This window comes from Apodemus sylvaticus, chromosome 5 (assembly GCF_947179515.1).
Source record: "Apodemus sylvaticus chromosome 5, mApoSyl1.1, whole genome shotgun sequence".
In the NCBI taxonomy this organism is placed as follows: domain Eukaryota; kingdom Metazoa; phylum Chordata; class Mammalia; order Rodentia; family Muridae; genus Apodemus; species Apodemus sylvaticus.
The window spans coordinates 110954582-110974131 of record NC_067476.1 but is presented as its reverse complement, the minus strand read 5'-3'; the positions used below and the strand labels follow the sequence as shown (position 1 = coordinate 110974131).

At 47.4% G+C, this 19550-nt stretch overlaps 1 protein-coding gene across 6 annotated transcripts in view; it reads right to left on the bottom strand.

The window, feature by feature from the left end:
- Bcl2l11 (BCL2 like 11) overlaps window positions 1-19221 on the bottom strand; it is a 36755-nt gene extending 17534 nt beyond the window's left edge. The window contains exons 1-4 of one of the 6 annotated variants that reach the window (XM_052183573.1): window positions 17549-17871; window positions 16606-16742; window positions 16348-16437; window positions 11301-15474 (exon numbers count right to left, since the gene is read on the bottom strand). In XM_052183573.1, coding sequence (XP_052039533.1) covers window positions 15413-15474; window positions 16348-16437; window positions 16606-16742; window positions 17549-17856 — 597 coding nt within the window. In that variant the 5' untranslated portion in view covers window positions 17857-17871 and the 3' untranslated portion in view covers window positions 11301-15412. Of the gene's footprint in view, window positions 1-11300; window positions 15475-16347; window positions 16743-17548; window positions 17872-19128 lie in introns of those variants that run through there. The other 5 variants (XM_052183571.1, XM_052183570.1, XM_052183574.1 and 2 more) reach the window with 5 other exon arrangements.
- Between the last annotated feature and the right edge of the window lie 329 nt (window positions 19222-19550).

The following is a 19550-nucleotide window of genomic DNA, read 5'->3' as shown; positions in this document are numbered from 1 at the left end:
GTGAGCCCTGTCGTTCTAGGAGGCCAAGACAGGTCCACGGAGCTGAAGTTCTTGAGGACAGATACAGGCTATGAATTCCTCCCTCCCTCTACCTCTGCCTTCTCCGAGACAACGTTTAATGCAGCCATGGCTGACACCGAGCCCCTGATCTTTAGCTTCTTCTTTCCAAGTGCTGGGATTACAGGTGTGTGTCCCTGGCTCTGTCTGGACTCAGATACTTAATATCTGGCTCACGCTTTTGTGGTCTATTTAAAAAAGAAAACCTTTGGTAGAGAATTGTTTTCACTCTCAGCAACCCATTCTGAGCCCTGAGGAAGCTTGTCTTCAATCTCTCTCACTGGCAAGGGACATTTGGGGATGGCTTCACACCTTTTTATTGGCTGCATCCTCTTTTGAAGCAGTTTGGCCTTTCCTACACATCTGTCTGTAGCTACATTGTTCTTTATGTACAGAGAGAATTAGGATTTAATAAGCATTACCATCTTCTTCCATTGTAACACAAAACAATGCCTACCCCAATTAACACCTCCACATTGTAGAAGAGGCCTTCTGCATTCTGGCTAACTCTTCCTTCACATGGGTTAGTTCCCCTATGCTTCACAAGGTGGTTTCGGTCGTGCTTGGCTGGCAACTCCAAACACCACTGAAGGAGCTATCCTGGGTCACATCTTGCCTTTATCAAAACCAGCACTTAGTAAGCACACCGACACTGCCAGCAGCTAGGGATCACTGGTGGCCAAGCTCAACTTGTTTAGAGATAAATGCCCTGTTGTTTGAGGAGATAAGCAGACAGCCAGTTTCTCCCATTTAAAACAAAACAAAACAAAACAAAACAACAGTTCAATGGCTGTTAGTATAAGTAGCTGCACAGATATAAACAGATCCCCACAGCCCAGCAAGGAGGCTTAGGGTGAGAGAGATGGAGCCACTAAGGCCCACAAACCAGATCAAAGGACCAGGAACAGTGGCTAAGCCTGGGGTCCTGATCTGGGTTAGTGGTGTCAGAACAGTGTATTAACCCAAGATAATGGTTAGATCAGGCTTAGCCTAAACTGTACTTGGCTGGTAATAGCGCTGGGTTACCAAGAGGCTATCCGCTGTACTTAGGTGCAATTTTACAAAGCTGTTACAGAACAGTATTGTACAGTACAAACACTTGCGGAGGAGGCTGCTATGTCTTACTCTTAACATTCCGCCCAGTCCCTGGCTGATCTGGAACTGACTGTATAGACAGAGCTCGCCTCAAAGTCAGATCTACCTGCCCTCACCACCTGCATGCTGTGTTTTAATACCTGCCTGGTGTTTTAATTTTTAAGAATCAAGAATATTTATTTCTCCCTGTCTATGATGTTAGAGATCCCAAGACTTCTAGTATGATGGGCAAGTGTTCTATCACTGAGCCACAGGCTCCAGGATAGCTGCGTTTTAAAATGTTTTATGTTTATTATATATTATATATAACACATAATAGATATTATATCATAATAATATCATATAATATAAATTACATATATATTGCCTGCATGGATTTATGTGCATGCTGGGAATTGAACTTAGGTCTCGGCAAGAATGGCTGGTGCTCTTAACTGCTGAGCAATCTCTCTGGCTCTCTGATTTTTGTTTTTTTGTTTGTTTTTTTTTTGTATGTCTGTTTGCTTTTGCTTTGTCTTCTTTTGTTTTTTTGAGGTCCAAATACTATTCCTCTGATCTAAACTAAAAATTAGGACTAGAACCCACTCCACAAGGAAACAGTAATATACACACAGTAGATATGCACCGAGCGATACACTATGACCAGCTGTACACTTTGTAAAGAGAGGGGCACATGTTTGCCCATGTGCACGAGCACACATTTCTGTTGGCGTGTGTAGAGTTCAGAAGGGTGAGTGGAGTGTCATTCTCATCCCTCTCTGCCTACTCTGCTACTTTTTGAGGCAGGGTCTCTCTCTGACCCAGGGTTCGCATTTTCCTCCATTATGCTGGAAGTCAGCAAGCCTCAGCAATCCTGCCTCAGTCTACACTCCGAGCTGCAGTCAAGGTAAGTGGGCAGACACCTGGATTGGTCCTTGGGTGCTGGGATCTGAACTCTGGTTTTCATGATTTTGCATCAAGTGCTCTTAACCAAGGAACCATCCCATTAGCCAGAATACACTAAGTTTATACAATAAAAATAGGTGATAAACTATGTCTTTTGAGGAACAGGGATGGGATGTGGGGAAGCCTTCCACTGAGCTCCCCAAACAGCCTAACGCTAGTGAGTGCCATAGCTGGTCTGTGCCACCTGAGAGCAAGCAGAGGGAAGAATGGGACCTGGCTTGTCCACTCTTCAGCGTGGAGTGAGCTGGAGGTGAGATTTTCATTCCCAACATGATGTAGCTTTGTTCTCTAAACTCAGGCGGCCACAGTATGTAGACATCCCAGCCGTCGGTCTGCTGAAGGTGCACCTGCCGCCTGTGGGCTGGGGGCACAATGCTTGGAACGTATGCCACTCCACTTTCCCGACTCCCGTGCCTGTGCCTCTGCCCTGCGTGCACCCGCTTACACCTACAGTCGCACAGTCAAAAAGGTAATGCAGTCTTTAAGATGGTTAAGAACAAACCACAAATATTTTATTCTGTGACTAGTGATGAGCCCGAGAATCCTAAGTGTTGATGTGTGTTCACAAGAAAGCTGTTTACAAAAGCTTTTCTAAGCAGGAGGCCACACCAACGAGGAAATTTTGCACACACGTAAAAATTCTTCGAAGGGGAAACTTAAGTTGAGTTTTCACCCTCAGAACAGTTTCAATATTTAAGAAATATTTCATTCTGTGAACTTGGCATGAGTGTGTGTGCAGTCTCACACACACACACACACACACACACACACACACACACACACACCTACCCCAAGCATATGAAGCAGAGTGCTTGAGACCACAGATAGACTGTGAAGTTGAGGCTTGCAGCAAGGCTCCAACCCTGCAGGCCACTAGACTGCACCAGAGGGGACTTCCAGGCCCACGTTTCTTCCTCCTCATTGTTAACAAATACTTATTTGTTATTAAAACTTTCTTATGTGCCAGGTCAGACACAGGCAGCTTTGTCAAGTGTCCTCTACCCACCGAGTTTTGAGTTTTCATCCAAACTTCAAAAAATAACCTTGTGAAATCCAAAACTGGTATCAGTAACATGATTTCCTATGGCACCATACCAATTCATTTTTCAGTGCAGGAGGAGGGGGTGGGGGAAAGGAGGACATTCCTAATGCCAAAGGGCCTTAGCTATGCAAGATGTAGGTCACCCACTTGGCTAACAATTTTCCAAGTCATGAGGTAATACAAGGTATCTTCAAAACTCAGTGTCTTATTAATATCCCCGGAAACTGGCTGTTAGGAGATCAAGCCGACACTTTGTTGCAGTGTGCAGCAATGGGTTCAAAGCACCATTGTCACACTGTGACATTCTCAGCCATGCTGCCAGCTGTCCTTGGCTGCCACAGCGCCATGCACATATCCTAGCACACTGACTTGCAGTTTCAGCCTGGGAGCTGGCTAGCTCAGTCTCCATAACTCCTGCTCCCATTACCGTTGGCATTGCAGTGCAGCGACAGCAGGAGCCAACTCAAAACCTGCAGAAGAATTTCAGCTGTCTCTAAATGGTCAGCAATCCCCAGAGATTAGATGTGAAAGTAATCAGCAGGAATTAAACCAAATCAATATTCAACTCAGAACAGAGAACGGATTTCCTGATGTTCAAGTAGACATGGAATGTGTGACTTTGATGAAACTTGATTGTTTCAAACATACAACAGCACACGCTGTGACAGTCGAGGGCAATCAGCCCATGGACTGTAGGAAGAAAGAGACCTCTCTATAGTCATCTCAGGGCTGTCCATCTCTATCCCCGAAGAAGCTCTGAGAGGACCACTCACACTTATAAAGGCCCCCACAAAGAACCACTTCCTTGTGGACTCAAACCAGTAACAAACTAAAGCCCTAAGAAATACTTCAAGTATGGTGGGGTGGGCGGGGAAATGTCTATAAATGGCCACTTTGATACTCAGTGTTCGGTGGGGCAAATAAAAAACTCTGGGATGTTGGCTTAATACAATAATCTGCTTACTTAAATAATCTCCATTTAGACATACCCACAGAAGGAACGAAGCACCAGTTGGAATGCTCAGGCAGCTTCCAAAGACAACTTTAAAAGGGCCAAGTTGCCCTGTCTCTTCCCACTCAGCCAAAGGCAAAGAGATGCTGTTACCACCACAGTGGGGGGGGATGCACAATGTCACCAGAAGCTCCTCTGAAAAGTGTAATCAGGAATCCCACCAGAATCCAGGCAGTCTCCCTGATTTTCCCTCCCCTCCCCCAAGCTCCTTCCAAGGTCTTTTGTTTTTTTAACCCATATCATTTTATTTCTTGATACACAAATCTGCCAGTCCCACTGAGTCACTTGATGAAAATGAAAGCTATTAGTAATAAAGATGCAGCAGTCTACAGGACGAGGGCACGGTCAGTTAAGTGGGGGCTGTGCAGGTGGGGCCGGATCCCTAGCACCCAGCACTGGGGAGGTGGATACAGGAGGAACCCCAGGACTCACTGGCTAACCAGCCTAGTGGAATCCATGACCTTCAGGTTCAGTGAGAGATCCCCGTTTCAAGGTCTAAGGCTCAGATGGATGGAGAACATGCAACACCTCTGGTCTCTGCACATCTGCATACCAAAGTGTACACACACACATACACCACACCACAAACAGGCACACAAACAAGTAACCTACAAATAAAAGTAAAAGGGAGAAAGACACAAAAACAAAGCCAACAGCATGCAGCCTAAGAGCTCAGGTTTCCCTCCATCTGTTTTTCTCTGGCGCACATTTGTGTCAAGCCTGAGTTGTCACATGAATTCAAGCCGGCGCCTTTCAAACGGCTGCTAGAATAAAATGCTCAGTAATGAAGTGCGCGACCCAAAGCCAGAGCTTCCCACTCGCTCTTCCGGCGTGTCCTCCCTGCTGCCGTCAAGTAGCCCTGAGCTAATAGGTCGGAACGGGCTGCTTTCATCCATTTCCAGACGGACGGTTTGCAAAGCCCTAGTCCCGGAGGCTGAAGCTGGACAGAGACGTGGAAACTAGTATTCACAAGGCCTTTCCCCCTTCACCAAGGTTTGTTTCGTGCGATAAAGTACAAACCTGATGGCGACCCAGATCCAGGGCCTTGTCATTCCTTCCATTCCACATCAGAAGGCTTCCCTATCACTTCCATCTGAGCTGTCCCCCAAACACACACTAACAGATTTACTAGACACAGGAGGTTCTGCCCGGAGCCTGAGCTGCAGGGCCCATGTCCAGGGACACCTCAGACCCCGGAGAAGCACAGGAGAAGCATGGGTGGGAGGCAGAGCTGGGAGCCTGTTGGCAACAGGCTACCTGGTTTCTTGGCTTTTTGCTTACTTCCAGGGTCAGATGCCCCATTCTCAAGGTGTACCAGGAACACGAAGCACCACAGAGCTCTCTTTGGGGAACTGAAATCCTCCTTTCTAATCTCCCACCTCAATCATGATTCTGTCCCTAGGACTGTAAGACAGCCTATAATAATCCCTCTCAACCACCACCTCTTTTTGCTATTATTATATTTTGTATTTTACTTATTTTTATTTTACATATACAGGAGTATATATGTAGGGAATGTCTGTTTGACTGTCTGTGCACCATATGTATGTGGTAGAGAAAAAGGGCATCGAACCTTCTGGAACCTGAGTTAGGTGGTGGTGAGTCACTACATGGGTCCTGGGAACTGAACTCCAGGTCCTCTGTAAGAGCAGTCAATGCCTTTAACCACTGGACCCATCTCACCAGCACACTACTGCCTCTCTTTTTAATAAACAAAGCTACCACACTTCCCCAAACTGACCCTAAGTCATGTCCTGTCATCAACACACCCTGGGAGCGTCGTACCATCATAACGGATGGTGCCTCCATATCTCATGCTGTGCTCCTGACATCACTGCTCTGAACACCACGTGTCAGCTTTCCACACTCGCTGGTCCTGGCAGGACACTGGACACTCCTGTCCCTCCATCTCTTCAGTCCTGTGCCACTAAGTCTTTGAACAGCTCCATCTCTGCCCATAGCCATTGTTTATGTTCTGAAGGCTACAGTGATCTGACTGCATCTTACTTGAATAAGCAAAAATAACATCAAAACTCAATACAATAGGGTCGAACGAAGACCAACCCCGTACTTGATTTAGTACAAAAACCTAAAACCAACATCCTGCTCTAGCCAGACAGCACGTCACAATTTATTTCATTAATCAAAAGAACCACGTAGGGATCCTTTAAATCCCAGGTCTACAGATATAGCATAGGGGGAAACTCCTGATCTAGTGAGCCTAAAACCCTTGGTTCCACCCCCTGTACCACAAGTATAGCCTGGACCAAAGACATAGGTCAGAGGTACGATACTCACCCACCTGCCTGAGTGAGATCCTAGCTGGGAGCTCACAGACAACCCTTTCAAACACTAGGAAAGCCTGGACTACAGGGTGTGTTTGAGGCAAACCTGAGTTACTTAGGGAAAGTCTTAACACTAGGACAAACATCCAACCCCCATATATCTCAACACATTTATGGACTCTAGAAACAAATAATGTAAAAACCCTAAGCTACTATCTTTTGGTAACTATAAATTGCTTCTAGAAAAAAAATCATATTGGGCGGAGGGTGAGGGGAGCTAAGAATTCACACTATAAAATAAAAACTCCTGGGTTTTCAGAGTTAAGTATAGCTTCCTGTATGTAACTTAAAACCAGCGGCAGAAAACAAGCAACCATAGTCTCCCCCTAAATTCATATAAGGTTTCAATCATGTTTTTATCCCAGTGACAACAGAGACCAAGACACCGGCTAACAAGGGTAAACCAGCATCTGCAAGTCACCCCTTAGCTTTTTCTTTTTTTGTTTTTGTTTTCCTAATGAAAGCCTTAGTTATAAACTTAGCATTTATAATAGCCATATACAAACTGAAGCAGTAATTCAACACAGATGTACGGCTGTTGAGGGTAACTCGCTGTGAGGACAGAGACAACGAAAACTTCCCGCTTACACAGGCAGCTGCTTCCTTTATACCCATCTCGTAGGAAAAGAATAAGCCCTTCTACCTCAATTCCAGACGCTGCTTTGCATAATTGCAAAGACAATCATTGTACTTGGACAGTTAATGGTTTAAATGTCTGTCTCAGCTGGGCTTTGAGACTCTTCCCCAGACAACCCCAAAAGCATATTAGACACATCCAGGCTGAAGGTGACATCTCTCCGTGAAGAGACACAACACAGGCCAATGCCAGTCAGCCCTGCAACAAACAACAACAACAACAACAACAACAACAACGTAGGAAGAACTAAATGCTGCTGTCAAAGCAAGCTTGCCGACTCGTGGTGACAGAGGGAGTATAAAATTAGTCAGAGAGGAGGTGAGAGCCAAGTTCCTTCATCGCTGACCTGACGGGACAACTTCATGACACTAGTCTGAAAGAGGTTGCAGAGAAAACAGTCCAAATTGTACAAATGTAACATAACTGTGCTCCACGCCTTGCCTCCATACAGGTAACTTCTCAGTCGGGAAAACACCAGACTGAAATAAAGATCAAAGTTAAGAGTGAAATTTATAGCCATGCTTAATACGTTTATTCTGATTGCAAATGCTGGCTACGGTGACTGCAGGTGCAGGAAGCCATATTGGAAAATGGCTGTCGTCACTGTGAGTTTATGGTGACAGTCCGCTCATCTGCACAAGCTCCTGACATGTCTCTCTGCTCACCCACCAAGGCAGGGCAGACACAGCTGCTGACAGCTGTTGCACAGGATTCCTGACCCAAGCAAGACAGCTCAAGGACATTCTGAAAAAATTCCCCGGGGTAATGGGACACTGGAGAGTTGCTCTCCTGTGCTCCGACCACTAGAGTGGCCTCCACACCCTCCTAAGTCAGGTAAGAGCTCCAGTTACCTTTCAGGATAATGGGACTATCATAGTGGACGGACCAAGACTCCATGAGGGTCACAGGCTAAAACTTTCCACCACTGGACTTCATCACAGGATCAGCACAGGAAGAGGGTGGGCACCAGGTTAACCCTTGGCACTTAGATTGTCTGGGCCAGGCTTTCAGCTGAGAACCTATAGGGCAAAAGCCCAGGTGCAACTGTGAGGTGGCCGCCATAGGGCACATCACACAGGACAGCACCAGTTCTTCCTGAAGACTCAAATCTTTTCCTTAAGTCACCAAGCTGCTTCCACAGGTTCAGAATCTACATACTAGTTTAAGTAAAACCAAGGTTTGGATTCTCATATACCCTAACATCATATTCTTCCTAACCTCATCGTCACTATTTTGTGCTAAGAAATTTCTCAAGGACCCAAAAGAAATCAACAAGAAACGAGCCTCACTATTTACGGGGCTAGGGATCAAATCCAGGGCCTTGGACGTGCTGACAAGTGTTATCCCACAGAGCCCCAAGAAACCCCGTGGCATTTTCTCTAGCAGTTACACTATAGAAAAGTAACATTTAACACAGCCCGTATTCTGTCATACACAAGCATTCCCAAAGGTCAAACAGATCCTTTTCCTTTTTAAGACAGCTCATTGTTATGAGCACTTGCTGATCTTAGTTATAGAGGGCCCAGGTTGAGTTTCCAGGACCCACATCAGCTCAGAGCTGCCTGAATCCGCCATTTCTGGGGATCCAATGCTCTCTTCTCACACACACACACACACACACACACACAAATTACCGCAAAAAAATCTTTTAAAACTCTCAAATTTCTCATTTATTCCTAAATTGCTTATATTTAGATGTTTTAGGAATAAGAATGGGAAGCTACACCCTGTACCTGAAAGTATAATCTATTCTGAGAGGTGAGGGGTGGGGACTCAAGACAGCTGACGGCTGAAAACTGTTACTGTTCAACCTGTTCCAGCTTAACATGCATACTCCTCCTGAGCTGAAATGGTTTTTAGTATTTTTCAGTTTCAGCGTCAAACCCGCTTTCATTTCGAAAGACGCAGAGGGCAGGCAGCAGTGCCAACGACCAGAAAGCAAGCTTTCATCATCAGACAATGCACTCCCAAGCTTTTATATTAGGAAAAGGCAGAAAACAAAACAAACACTTCACACACACACACACACACACACACACACACACACACACACTGTGTCTCTAACTGGCTGGCATCGACTGTGAGCCCCGATGGCATACGTGAGCCAGGAGGACATGGGCTCTCAAGGGAGACAAGTCACCAGTGTTGCACTCTCTTGTCCCATTGACAATGGGCCAATGCAACAACAGGAGGAGCCAGCACCTTTATCACCAGCATCATCAGGGTACAGGCCACAGCTCTCCAAAGAAACATGGGGGTCTGGGAAAAGCACAGAAGTCAGGGCTTCCCACAAGACACCAGGGACTTGAAGACTCATCCTAAGTAACACTTAGCCAAAAAGGCCCGGACTCTTACAGACCTGGGTTCAGCTTACCATTAAGGAGATGCTAGTTTATGCAGCGAATGCTGGGTTTCCCCAGCACAGGAAAGCCTCATCTGGAAGGGCTTGAAACTTCCTATACCAACACTAGGCTAAGGGTAGTACATCACCTCTCAAGGTACAGGGGAAGGAGGCACGTTTTAAAGTCTTGACTGTTCAGATAATGGATCTTCCAATGATGAAAAGTATACCCCTTGCTTTTTAGAAGCTGTTCCAGAACACTGACCCGCAGGGGAAAGTGGTTCTCTGCCTGTCTTTAGACTGTTCTTTTCAAAATACACATTTCTGAACTCTAGTCAAATTTCTGCCACCTCCGTCTCCAGCAGGTGGCCTAGGCTCAGCCCCAAGGCAGGCAGAGCTGGTGTGGGCAGGGTTTCCAGATGTCCCTCCACGGTCCAAAGATTTGCCAAAAAAGCCAAGGTTCCTCTCACGGTGATGTTCAGGTCCACCGGCAGACCTGCAGCAGGTTCAAACTTCCCACCACACGCAAGCGAGTTTCTAGAAAATATTTTCCCTTTTTGCTTGTTTATTCTGGAACCAGAGGGCTTCTGAATCACACACAGCAACATTCCCACTACCACACTCTTCCCTGTGAGTAGGTTCCAAAAAGGCTGGTCTTCTCCACAGATGTGAGTAGAGAGAACACTGCCCATCGGCCATGCCTATGATCAGCTGGGACAACTTCCTGGGAGGCAAGGAGATGTGTTGAGTTCCTACGAGGTGGTTCCTGTCTGCTGGGTTATTTGCAAACTCGCACAGAACGTAGAGAATGCAGGTCCTCACTGGATGGACGAGTAAACTGGAGCTCAAATAGACTTGCCAGGCACACTGGGGTCCTTGGGTCAGGAGAAGAGCAGCCAAGATCCTGCCCAGACTTGCTCTGAGTGGTTGTACAAGGCTGCAGAGAGAGGTGACCAAGGCAGGCAGCTGGCAGGGTTGCATGGGCTGGAGATGGTTTGTTCGGACAGTGTATACAGGCAGCCCTCAGGAGTCAATAAAGGGACAGCACCCCTGGGAGACCTCTAATGCAGGCTCAGCTAGGAGTGGCTTCACCAGCAGCTAGAGTGTAACACACAAGCAAGACATGCGCACCCAGTGACAGGCTGTTGCAAATGCCTGAAATAAAGGTGACAGAGCCAAATGTGCAGTAGACACTGTTATATTTGTCTAGGTGATGTCTTCATTTCTTTCAGAAGTAGAAAGTCACACATTTGCATCTGTACTACTTACAGTTAGGCACAGTTTCTTCTTCCTTTTAGGCCTAAGAACTTCTTTAAAACCAAACTAGCTATTAACAATTCTGTCATCTTTTAAAAGAACATGCCAGGGCATGTTCCTCATGCTGTCATTGTTATCTTAGATTTATTCTCATTCTCTCTCTCTCTCTCTCTCTCTCTCTCTCTCTCTCTCTCTCTCTCTCTCTCTCTCTCTCTCTCTCTGCACAGTACCAGCTGCAAATAGCTGGATACTCTTCAATCTGCCTCCACTAGCACCCTGCACACAAACTAAAACCAATGCCTCTCCAGTCCATCTCTTCTATGCAATCACATTCAACTCTAAGATTCTCTTTAATAAATGCTCCAAGGGGCATTATCTATTTTGAAATTAGACCCTGTTATCCATACATACAGGAAGCAATAGAGAACAGCCTGAGGCTCTGCCACTGTCACACAGGGTGAGAGGAATGACAGACAGCATGGTTATTAAAAAGAGGATTGTGGCTAAACCTCTAATCTCTTTTTTTCTTTTCTCTTTCTCTCTCTCTCTCTCTCTTTTTTTTTTTTTTTTGAGACAGGGTTTCTGTGTATAGAGTAGTCCTGGCTCTCTAAGAACTGGCCTCAAACTCAGAGATCCACCTGCCTCTGCCTCCTGGGATTAAAGGTATGTACCACCACGTTCAGCTGCTAAATCTCTCTTTTAAAAAAAATTTTATTTATTTATTATATGTGAGTACACTGTAGCTGTCTTCAGACACTTCAGAAGAGTGTCAGATCTCATTACGGATGGTTGTGAGCCACCATGTGGTTGCTGGGATTTGAACTCAGGACCTTAGGAAGAGCAGTCAGTGTTCTTAACCACTGAGCCAGGATGCTAAATCTCTTTCTAATGTTATTCTATATAGACAATAGCAAAACGCAAACAGAGAGGTGATTTCTAAAATCCTGAATTCTCTGTGGCTGAAACCAATCAACGTATCCTTAGTCTAAATTGATGCTCCATAGCCACTAAACGGTCAGTATTAAAATGTGGGGTTTTCTGGGTGTAGTATATGTCTTTAGAGACGCCACGACCTTTTCTTTCCCAGTGATGACACCTTGGGGATGCTGTTGTTGTGCCAAGTGGCTTTTCAGACACCAAATCTACCTTGCTTGATCTTAGATTCTCAGCTTCTGGAGTTGGGAGCCACCACTAAGCCACACAGCCTGGAATTGTCACGACATCTAAACAGAGTAAGAAAACCCACAAACCAACAAGACCTAGGTGAGAGATACAGACCTGTTTCCCCGAGGGAGGGACAGCTCCACAGCCAGGCCAAGCCCACCTCCCTAACATAAGAGAGCACTAACATTGTGCGCAAAGCACAGGGAAATGGAAAGTAGGAACGGGGAGGGCTTCTGAGCTCTCAGCACCAGACACTGGGGTAGTTACCTTGTCTTCTCATTGCCTTCACAGGGCCCAGGCAGGTTGCTCCAGAAGCCTCTCCCTGGGAAGCCCCCACAGGTAGAAAGAGAGAGAATTCACAACTGTTTGTTCTCACCAAGGGGCTCAAAGAAAGGATGACTGAACACAGAAACCAACTGTAGCAAAGGAAGCCCACCACTCAAAGCATGGCCATAGGTGCTCTGATATCACCAGGAGATAGATACTCTGAGTGTCAAGTCTCTGGCCGAAGCATAGGTGTACATGTCTGTGATCTCAGCATCTGGGAGGTGGAGTCGGGAGGAACAGAAGATCAAGCACCAAGCACATCTTTGGCTACACAGTAAGTTCAAAATCACCCTGGGCTGCATGAGGCTCTTGTCTCAAAACAAAACAAAACAAAACAAAACAAAACAAAAACAAAAAAACACCCTCAAAACTTAATACTGCTTTTTCATAGTTTCTTCTGGAAATACTAGAGGGGGAATATTTCTCAACTCATTCAGGCCTTGATACAGAAATCAAACATTAACAAACACCTTTTAAGGTGTAAAACTAATAAAATACTCAATTCAATCCGCATTGTACACAAATTATGTTTTGCCCAAGTAGAACTTATCCCGGGCAGACAAGAGCACTTGACAATGTTTAAACACTGTATGGCACCATGCCAACAGGCTAACAGAATCGTGGTACAAACACTATTAAAACCTAACTTGAAAATTCTCAGGAACTTAGGAGTTTGGTTAAAATTTCTTAATCTTTATTAACAAGTATCCCCAAATACCTATAGCTAATTTAATGATTTTACTCTTTAGGCAGAAGGCTGACGACCCTTGAGACTACCTTTATCACTTCTATCCAACAAGGCTACAAAGCTCTAGTCAGAGAGATAAGGCAAGCAAAAGAAATGAGCCACCCACTGTGTGCAGATGACCTGAGTGTCTATGGAGATAGCACAAGAAATTACTTCATTAATAGGGGCACCTATTCAGAGGTCAGAGGTCAGAGGACACCTCCCGTGCCACCACAGATATGCTGGGATTAGATATGTGCTTTATGTGGGATCGGAGTTCCATTCCCAGCACTGTAAGAGCAAAACACAAGTCCATGGACAGGTTCACAGACAGAGCACCACAGTCTTCTGTTAGCCACACGCTGGCATCTGCAGGATGTCCTGCCTTCCACAGGAAGCTCTCAATCTAAAGCAGGGCCAACTGCATAGGACACTGAGGAGTGTGTAAAGATGATGAAATTCTGCTATACCAGTCCAAAGTTGAAGACATTCACAAACACCTCAGAGTCCTTACTGACGATCAATGTTCATTTGCTTTGCATTTCCAAGTTCACACTGTCTATCCTTCAAATTGAGAATATATGCAAAGATCAACTGGTGTGAAAGACTTATGTGGCATAAAAACACTAGAAAAGACAGCCAGTGGGTGTGGGGAAGATTTATTAAGACAATCAACCGTTCACCAAGAGATGGTTTGACAAGTCAATCCTCCCAGAGTATACAGAGGCTAATATTGAGTAAAACCATAGTTTTACTACACTGACTTCCAAACAGTAAACAAAATGTTCTTGCAAAATCAAAACAATGGGATACGGAGGAAACTGTGCCGACATCTCTTATACAGTATCAGCTTGCCATGCATCTCCAATGAGACCCTTCCTTTCCCACTACAGTAAAGATACAAGACCTGGGTTTCCTGCTCTGAAGGAGAATTTGCCTTAATGGGGAAAGCTTTAGGTTCAATCTCAACACAACAGTGGAGAGAGGGACATGGCTTTTAAGACACACTCTGTTTCCTACCACCACTTGCCAGCATAGAGGAGGAGACCTTGGCTAAGCTGGACCTCTGTGCAACCAGTGGTTCATACCGATCATAAAGGCTTCTTTGTGAAAAATGTATTTTGCAATAACTATCAAAAGCAGCATTGAAGATCTTAATGGTTGAGTAAAAAATATTAAACAAGTCCAAAAGATAAAAAGACTACTTTTTAGCTGAGCCTACGTAGCCTACAGGAAGAAGTAAAATTGTGAGGGTGGTCAGAGAAGCAGCAGTGGGACAGAAACTCCGAGTGGATCTAATTTAATAGTCTCACATCTGGCCAAGTCCTCTTATCCTGTCAGTAATTTCTGCCCCATCCCATCCCAACACACCCTCTACCCAAACAAATCTCAAGAACCTACTGTTAAAAACGTACTTTGGTGCATTACCTTTACACAAACCCAAGTCACTTGCTGTTTAAACTCATGCATTAACCTTTAAGCTAACATCATCCCAATCTACTGGAACGTAGTTAACACTTCATAGATGTGATCATTAACTTGGCCTAAGAATTTAGACTGTGATCTTTAAAGCTCCGTATCAGTCATCTCAAATCATGGTGAATTACACTGTAATTAGCTTCTTAAATAGTACAAGATGAAAAATAAAACAATTGAGACTATCTTCACATTAGAAAGTGCCCTAACACATCCACTACTCCTAGTTAACAGGAAAGGAGAAAATATTTCCCCAGATAGTCCCACCACCTGCAGAGACCATTACCTTGGCTCACAGTATTAAGACTCTAATAGTTTCCAGAAGGTCCTTAAAATGCACAGGTTTTTAAGAACTTATACCAGGAGCTTTGTTAACTCAGTACATGCTGTATAAGTATGCATACACTGGGTATATTTCATGGCAGAACAGTAGCAAGTGCCTGTTCAGAAGCACTTCTAAAAGCAATAGTTAAAGTAGTAGTAGACACAAAACTTCCAGCTCCTTTAGGTTAGGAGGGCTTTACAATCCCCAGAATGGTTCATATAGCAAACGTTCTTAACTGACACCATAAGCAAGATCCTAATGTCATCTACAAGTCTGACTAGCCCAGACGTATAGCAAGCATGATTGTGGATGATAAGGATCAAAACATAGTTTTTCTTTTGGTGGAGAAGCAACACGCAGAGCCATCCCGTTCCTGGGGTGTACTAGAAATGTACGGAGCACAAGCACAACCTAGGAGGTCTTAAGAATCAAATCAAGTCTACAGATGTCTCAATCTTCCTTTTAACAGTGACTAAAGGATCTAAAGTAGTGGTTAATGTTTAAAGGTTGGGATATTTGACTTCAAAATCTGCACGTCTGGTTAGGATGTGATATAGAAACACTTGTACTCTAAGAACTCATAGGAACTGGACATAATCAGGGCAGCTTCAATGATGGTGGGGTAAACACCCTCCAAAATGTCCCCACCAGCTGTCTCCTCATCAGCTGTACTCCGCAGCACCATGGGTATTTTCTGCCACTTGGTTAAGGTTCTCCAACTGATCTGGGAAGTGTTAAAGGGAGAAGTTGGGGAAGTGGATGAGTTTAATCAAATGTAATTTTATGCATGAAATCTCAAAACTAAGAACATAGTTTTTGGGGACTGGAGAGATGGCTCAGCGGTTAAGAGCACTGATTGCTCTTCCAGAGGTCCTGAGTTCAATTCCCAGCAACCACATGGTGGCTCACAACCATCTGTGATGGGATCCAATGCCCTCTTCTGGTGTGTCTGGAGACAGCTACTGTGTATTCATACACATAAAATAGATAAATTTTAAAAAAAATAAAAGAAGATAGTTTTTATATAATATTCTACAATTGACTTTAGCTCCTGAAATAAAAATCTACAATTGAATGTCATCTATCCATCCAAAATCCAATCTCTTGAAGCAAAAATGAGCTTAAAGGTGAATCGGGGCATAATTTCTTCAGGGTTCTAGGTGGGTGCTGCTGATACACATTTTATCTTTGCAGAGGCTGTCTTCAGAAATGATCAAGTTGTCCATCACTTCCTTTACATACCTGGTGGTTATTAAGCTAGTTTATATATCTGACCGGGATCCTTTCCAACACAATGACATTAACATCTAAACTTAGTGGTTAAAACCAACTGTACCATGGTTATAAACATTGGCTAGAAGCCCACAGATTCAAACTTTAAAGCTCAGTAAGTTGATGTTTGTACATCCATAAATTCATGACACAAACTTTACAAGTTAAAAAAATATTTTTTGTAGATCTCCATACATCTTGTTTCCACCAAAATATAGAATGAGTCACTCGACCAATTCTATGAGCCTTTAAATGCTCCCCACAGCCTTGAAACCGATATTCAGACAAGCACACAGGAACTGCCTCTTACCCAGCTATGGCTTACCCATTGCACTGAGATAATGGTTGAAGGCCTGGCAAGGAGGACTTGGGGTTTGTGTTGACTTGTCACAACTCATGGGTGCCGGGCTCCTGTCTGTGTCAAAAGAGAAATACCCACTGGAGGACCGGGACAGCAGAGAAGATCTTCTCACAAAGATGAAAAGTGGGGATCTGGTAGCGAAAGGGCCAGGGCTGGCCGGTGGGGCCAGCGGGCCCTGAGGGCTGCCGTGGGGGCAGCGGTCCCCTTCGCCGTCGGGATTACCTGGCGGTTCTGTCTGTAGGGAGGTAGGGGCCCCAGGCCTGAGCTGGGGAGGCCTCTCAGCAGGCTGCAATTGTCCACCTTCTCTGTCACACTCAGAACTTACATCAGAAGGTTGCTTGGCCATTTGGTCTTTTTTTCTACAAGGAAACCGGAGGGGAGAAAACAACAAAACGATTATCTTCAGCAATTTAAATTTTAAAATCATTTCATCCACTTGTTAAGAATTCTAGAGTCAACCTCAGATTCTGTTATGCTGTTTACTTTTCTGACTATCTTCCAAGTAAGACCAAAAGGCCACCCAAAATAATGAAGGTGTGTTTATTTTGATGCAGGGTGGAACAAAATCAGACTACCAAACAAAACAAAGTATCAACTCCATAGCTTGTGGAGTCAGTCGGTGCGCTCACGCACATACACAAGCACAGACAGGAGAAGCAGCTCGTGGGAAGTCTACATTTCGTGCTTTTTCTTCAGGACAAACTTGAATCAAGTCTGAAAATCCCAGCGGGCTCTCATTTCCCGGGCTCAGATGCGGCGCTGGAGCACTGGAGCGGGCGCAGATGCAGAGATTGCAGGCGGCTGGCCGCCTTCCCTGCTCCGGCCCCATTGTTTGCCGAAAATGCTGAGGGCAGCAAGTCTGGAGAAGGTTTGGCAGCGGCCGTCAGTCGTAGTAAGTGCGTCACAATAGAGTTTGTAACTCCGAGCGCAGCTCCGCCCGGGTCGAGTGCCCTCGGCCGCAAGGTCCCTCCTGCTGCCTGCCCTGCGCGCCACCCCAAACACTAAACCACTTCTCTCGGGTGCAACCTTCCTGGAATGTTCACACTTCCAAATGGGGGCCTTCAGAGACATCCCTTTGAAAGTTCCACACCTAGCTGCGCGCTCTTGGCAATACTCAGCGCAAGACTGACTCTTTCCCTCCCCGGGCCACCACGCCGAGACTCACGTCCGCCCCTTCCCTTCCGAGCGCGGCGTGTTGCGCCGATCGGACGACCCCTGCACGTCGCCACCGAGGAGGCAAGGGAAACAAAGCGGGATCCGGGGCTCCAGAGCCCCGCGCCTGCCCGTCCGCCCTCCGCCACGCTCCGCCGGGGAGCCCAAGGTTTCGCGCGCCGCGCCTCTGGCCCGCGCCGCACCGGCCGCCGCCGGGATCATCCTCCGCCTCCTCCCGCTCCGCCCCTCGCGCGCAGCTCCCGCCGCCGCGCGGGCACCGCCAGCCCTGCGCCCCTGGCGCCGGCTGCCAGTGCTCCCCATTGGCCCGCGCGCAGTCGCTCCTCATCGTAACCAATGGGCAGAGGCGGCGGGGGCGGCGCCTACGGGTCAGGCAGCCGAAGGCAAGGCGATTGTTGACAAACTCGCCGCCCAGCGCCGCTCAGACTGTGCCGGCCGCCGCAGCTCCGACTGGAACTTAGGGGGCCGGGCTGCTTCGCTTTGCGCCCCGCCCCACCCCTGGGCCAGGCCTGGACGCCCAGCGCCTTGCGGGAATTCGGGAATTCCCGCCGTCAGGGCAGTGGGACATTAGAGACAAAGCGAGACCCGCACCCCTCGGAGATCCGCGGGGTCACGATCACACTCCAGGCCACCCCGGGCAAAGGCCCTAATGGCCTCCGCAGTCCGGAGCCGAAATTCTCAGCAACTTCACCTGCTGTACCCCCATGTGCTACCGACACGCACCAAATATGAACGACCATCTCGGGTCTCGGGCGTGCACATCTAGACCTCCGCCCCCACTGTTCAGTTAGCTTTCCGCAAGCAATGCCTGCCCCGGGGGCAATAGGCTGGCGAGCTCAAGGGTCTGCCAGCCTATGCGACTGGGTCCTGGTGCAATCAGGCTAGAAGGAGTAGTCAAGCTGGCTGGGGCTTGGAATACGCATAGCCTAAGTGGCCCTAGTAGGGTTACGGGGTCTCTTGTCTCCTGTAGATACGGTGCTCCTCAATATCCACAGGACGCTCGCAAAAAAGAACCGGGACTCCAGGGCCATCCGGAAAGGCGAAATTGACCATTGTGGCCAAATTGGCTTGAATTAGTACAAGCGAAGTCTGGGAGCGTGTGATTTTAATACTCAAACCTCCGCAATGAACCCGCGCCAGCGAAGAGTTAAGTCTACCCGCCCGCCGCTACCGCGCGGCTACTTCTCCCGGGCCGCCTGGGTCGCGGCGACGTTTCCCGGCTGGACGCACTACCGGCACCACCAAGCGGGACCTCCGCTCCAAGCCGAGACCACGCGCCCTCCTTGCCCGCGAGAGATGCCTCAGCGGCCCCTCGTGAGGCATCTCGGCCCAACCAGTCTTCGGCTAAGTGCCCGCAGCTTCTGTGCCCACGACCCTTCCCCAGAAGTGCCTTGGCACGCAGCGACCTCGACCCGACTCCCAGCGTTCGCCTCCTGCAGCCGCGCGCCACGCGGGATAAACCAGCGCCTCCACCCTCACGTGCGACACCAGAGACAGATGAAGCCGCAGAGGTGGCTGCGGCGCCTGGCTTCTATCCATCCCCAGCCTGCGCCCCGAGAGTCGCCGAGTGTTTACCTTGCGTTTCTCAGTCCGAGAATCAGAGTCAGACATTGGGTGGACGAGAGCCAGGGGAAGGGCGCCGAGGCGGTGGCGGCGGGAGCAGAGGAGGTGGTGTGAATCCAAGTGGAACACAACTCGCAGAGTGGCTGCAGGAATCCGGTGACGGCGACAACGACGGCGGCGACGGCGGCAAGGACCGCAGAGCTCCAACCAGCTGGTGACCCAGTGCCTGCGGGGAGCGAAGTGAAAGCAGTCTGCCCCAGCGACTCTGCTCCTACTGAGCCCCCGCTCCCGCGCCCAATCACCGCGGGCTCCGCCCCCGCTCAGTCCGGCCCCTGGCAAGCCGGAAGGTAAGCCCCACCCCCACGGCCCCCAGGCCGCTAGCGGGTGCAGGCAGCGACAGGTAGTAGGGAGGGTGGCCCCGCCGGCTGTCCTGC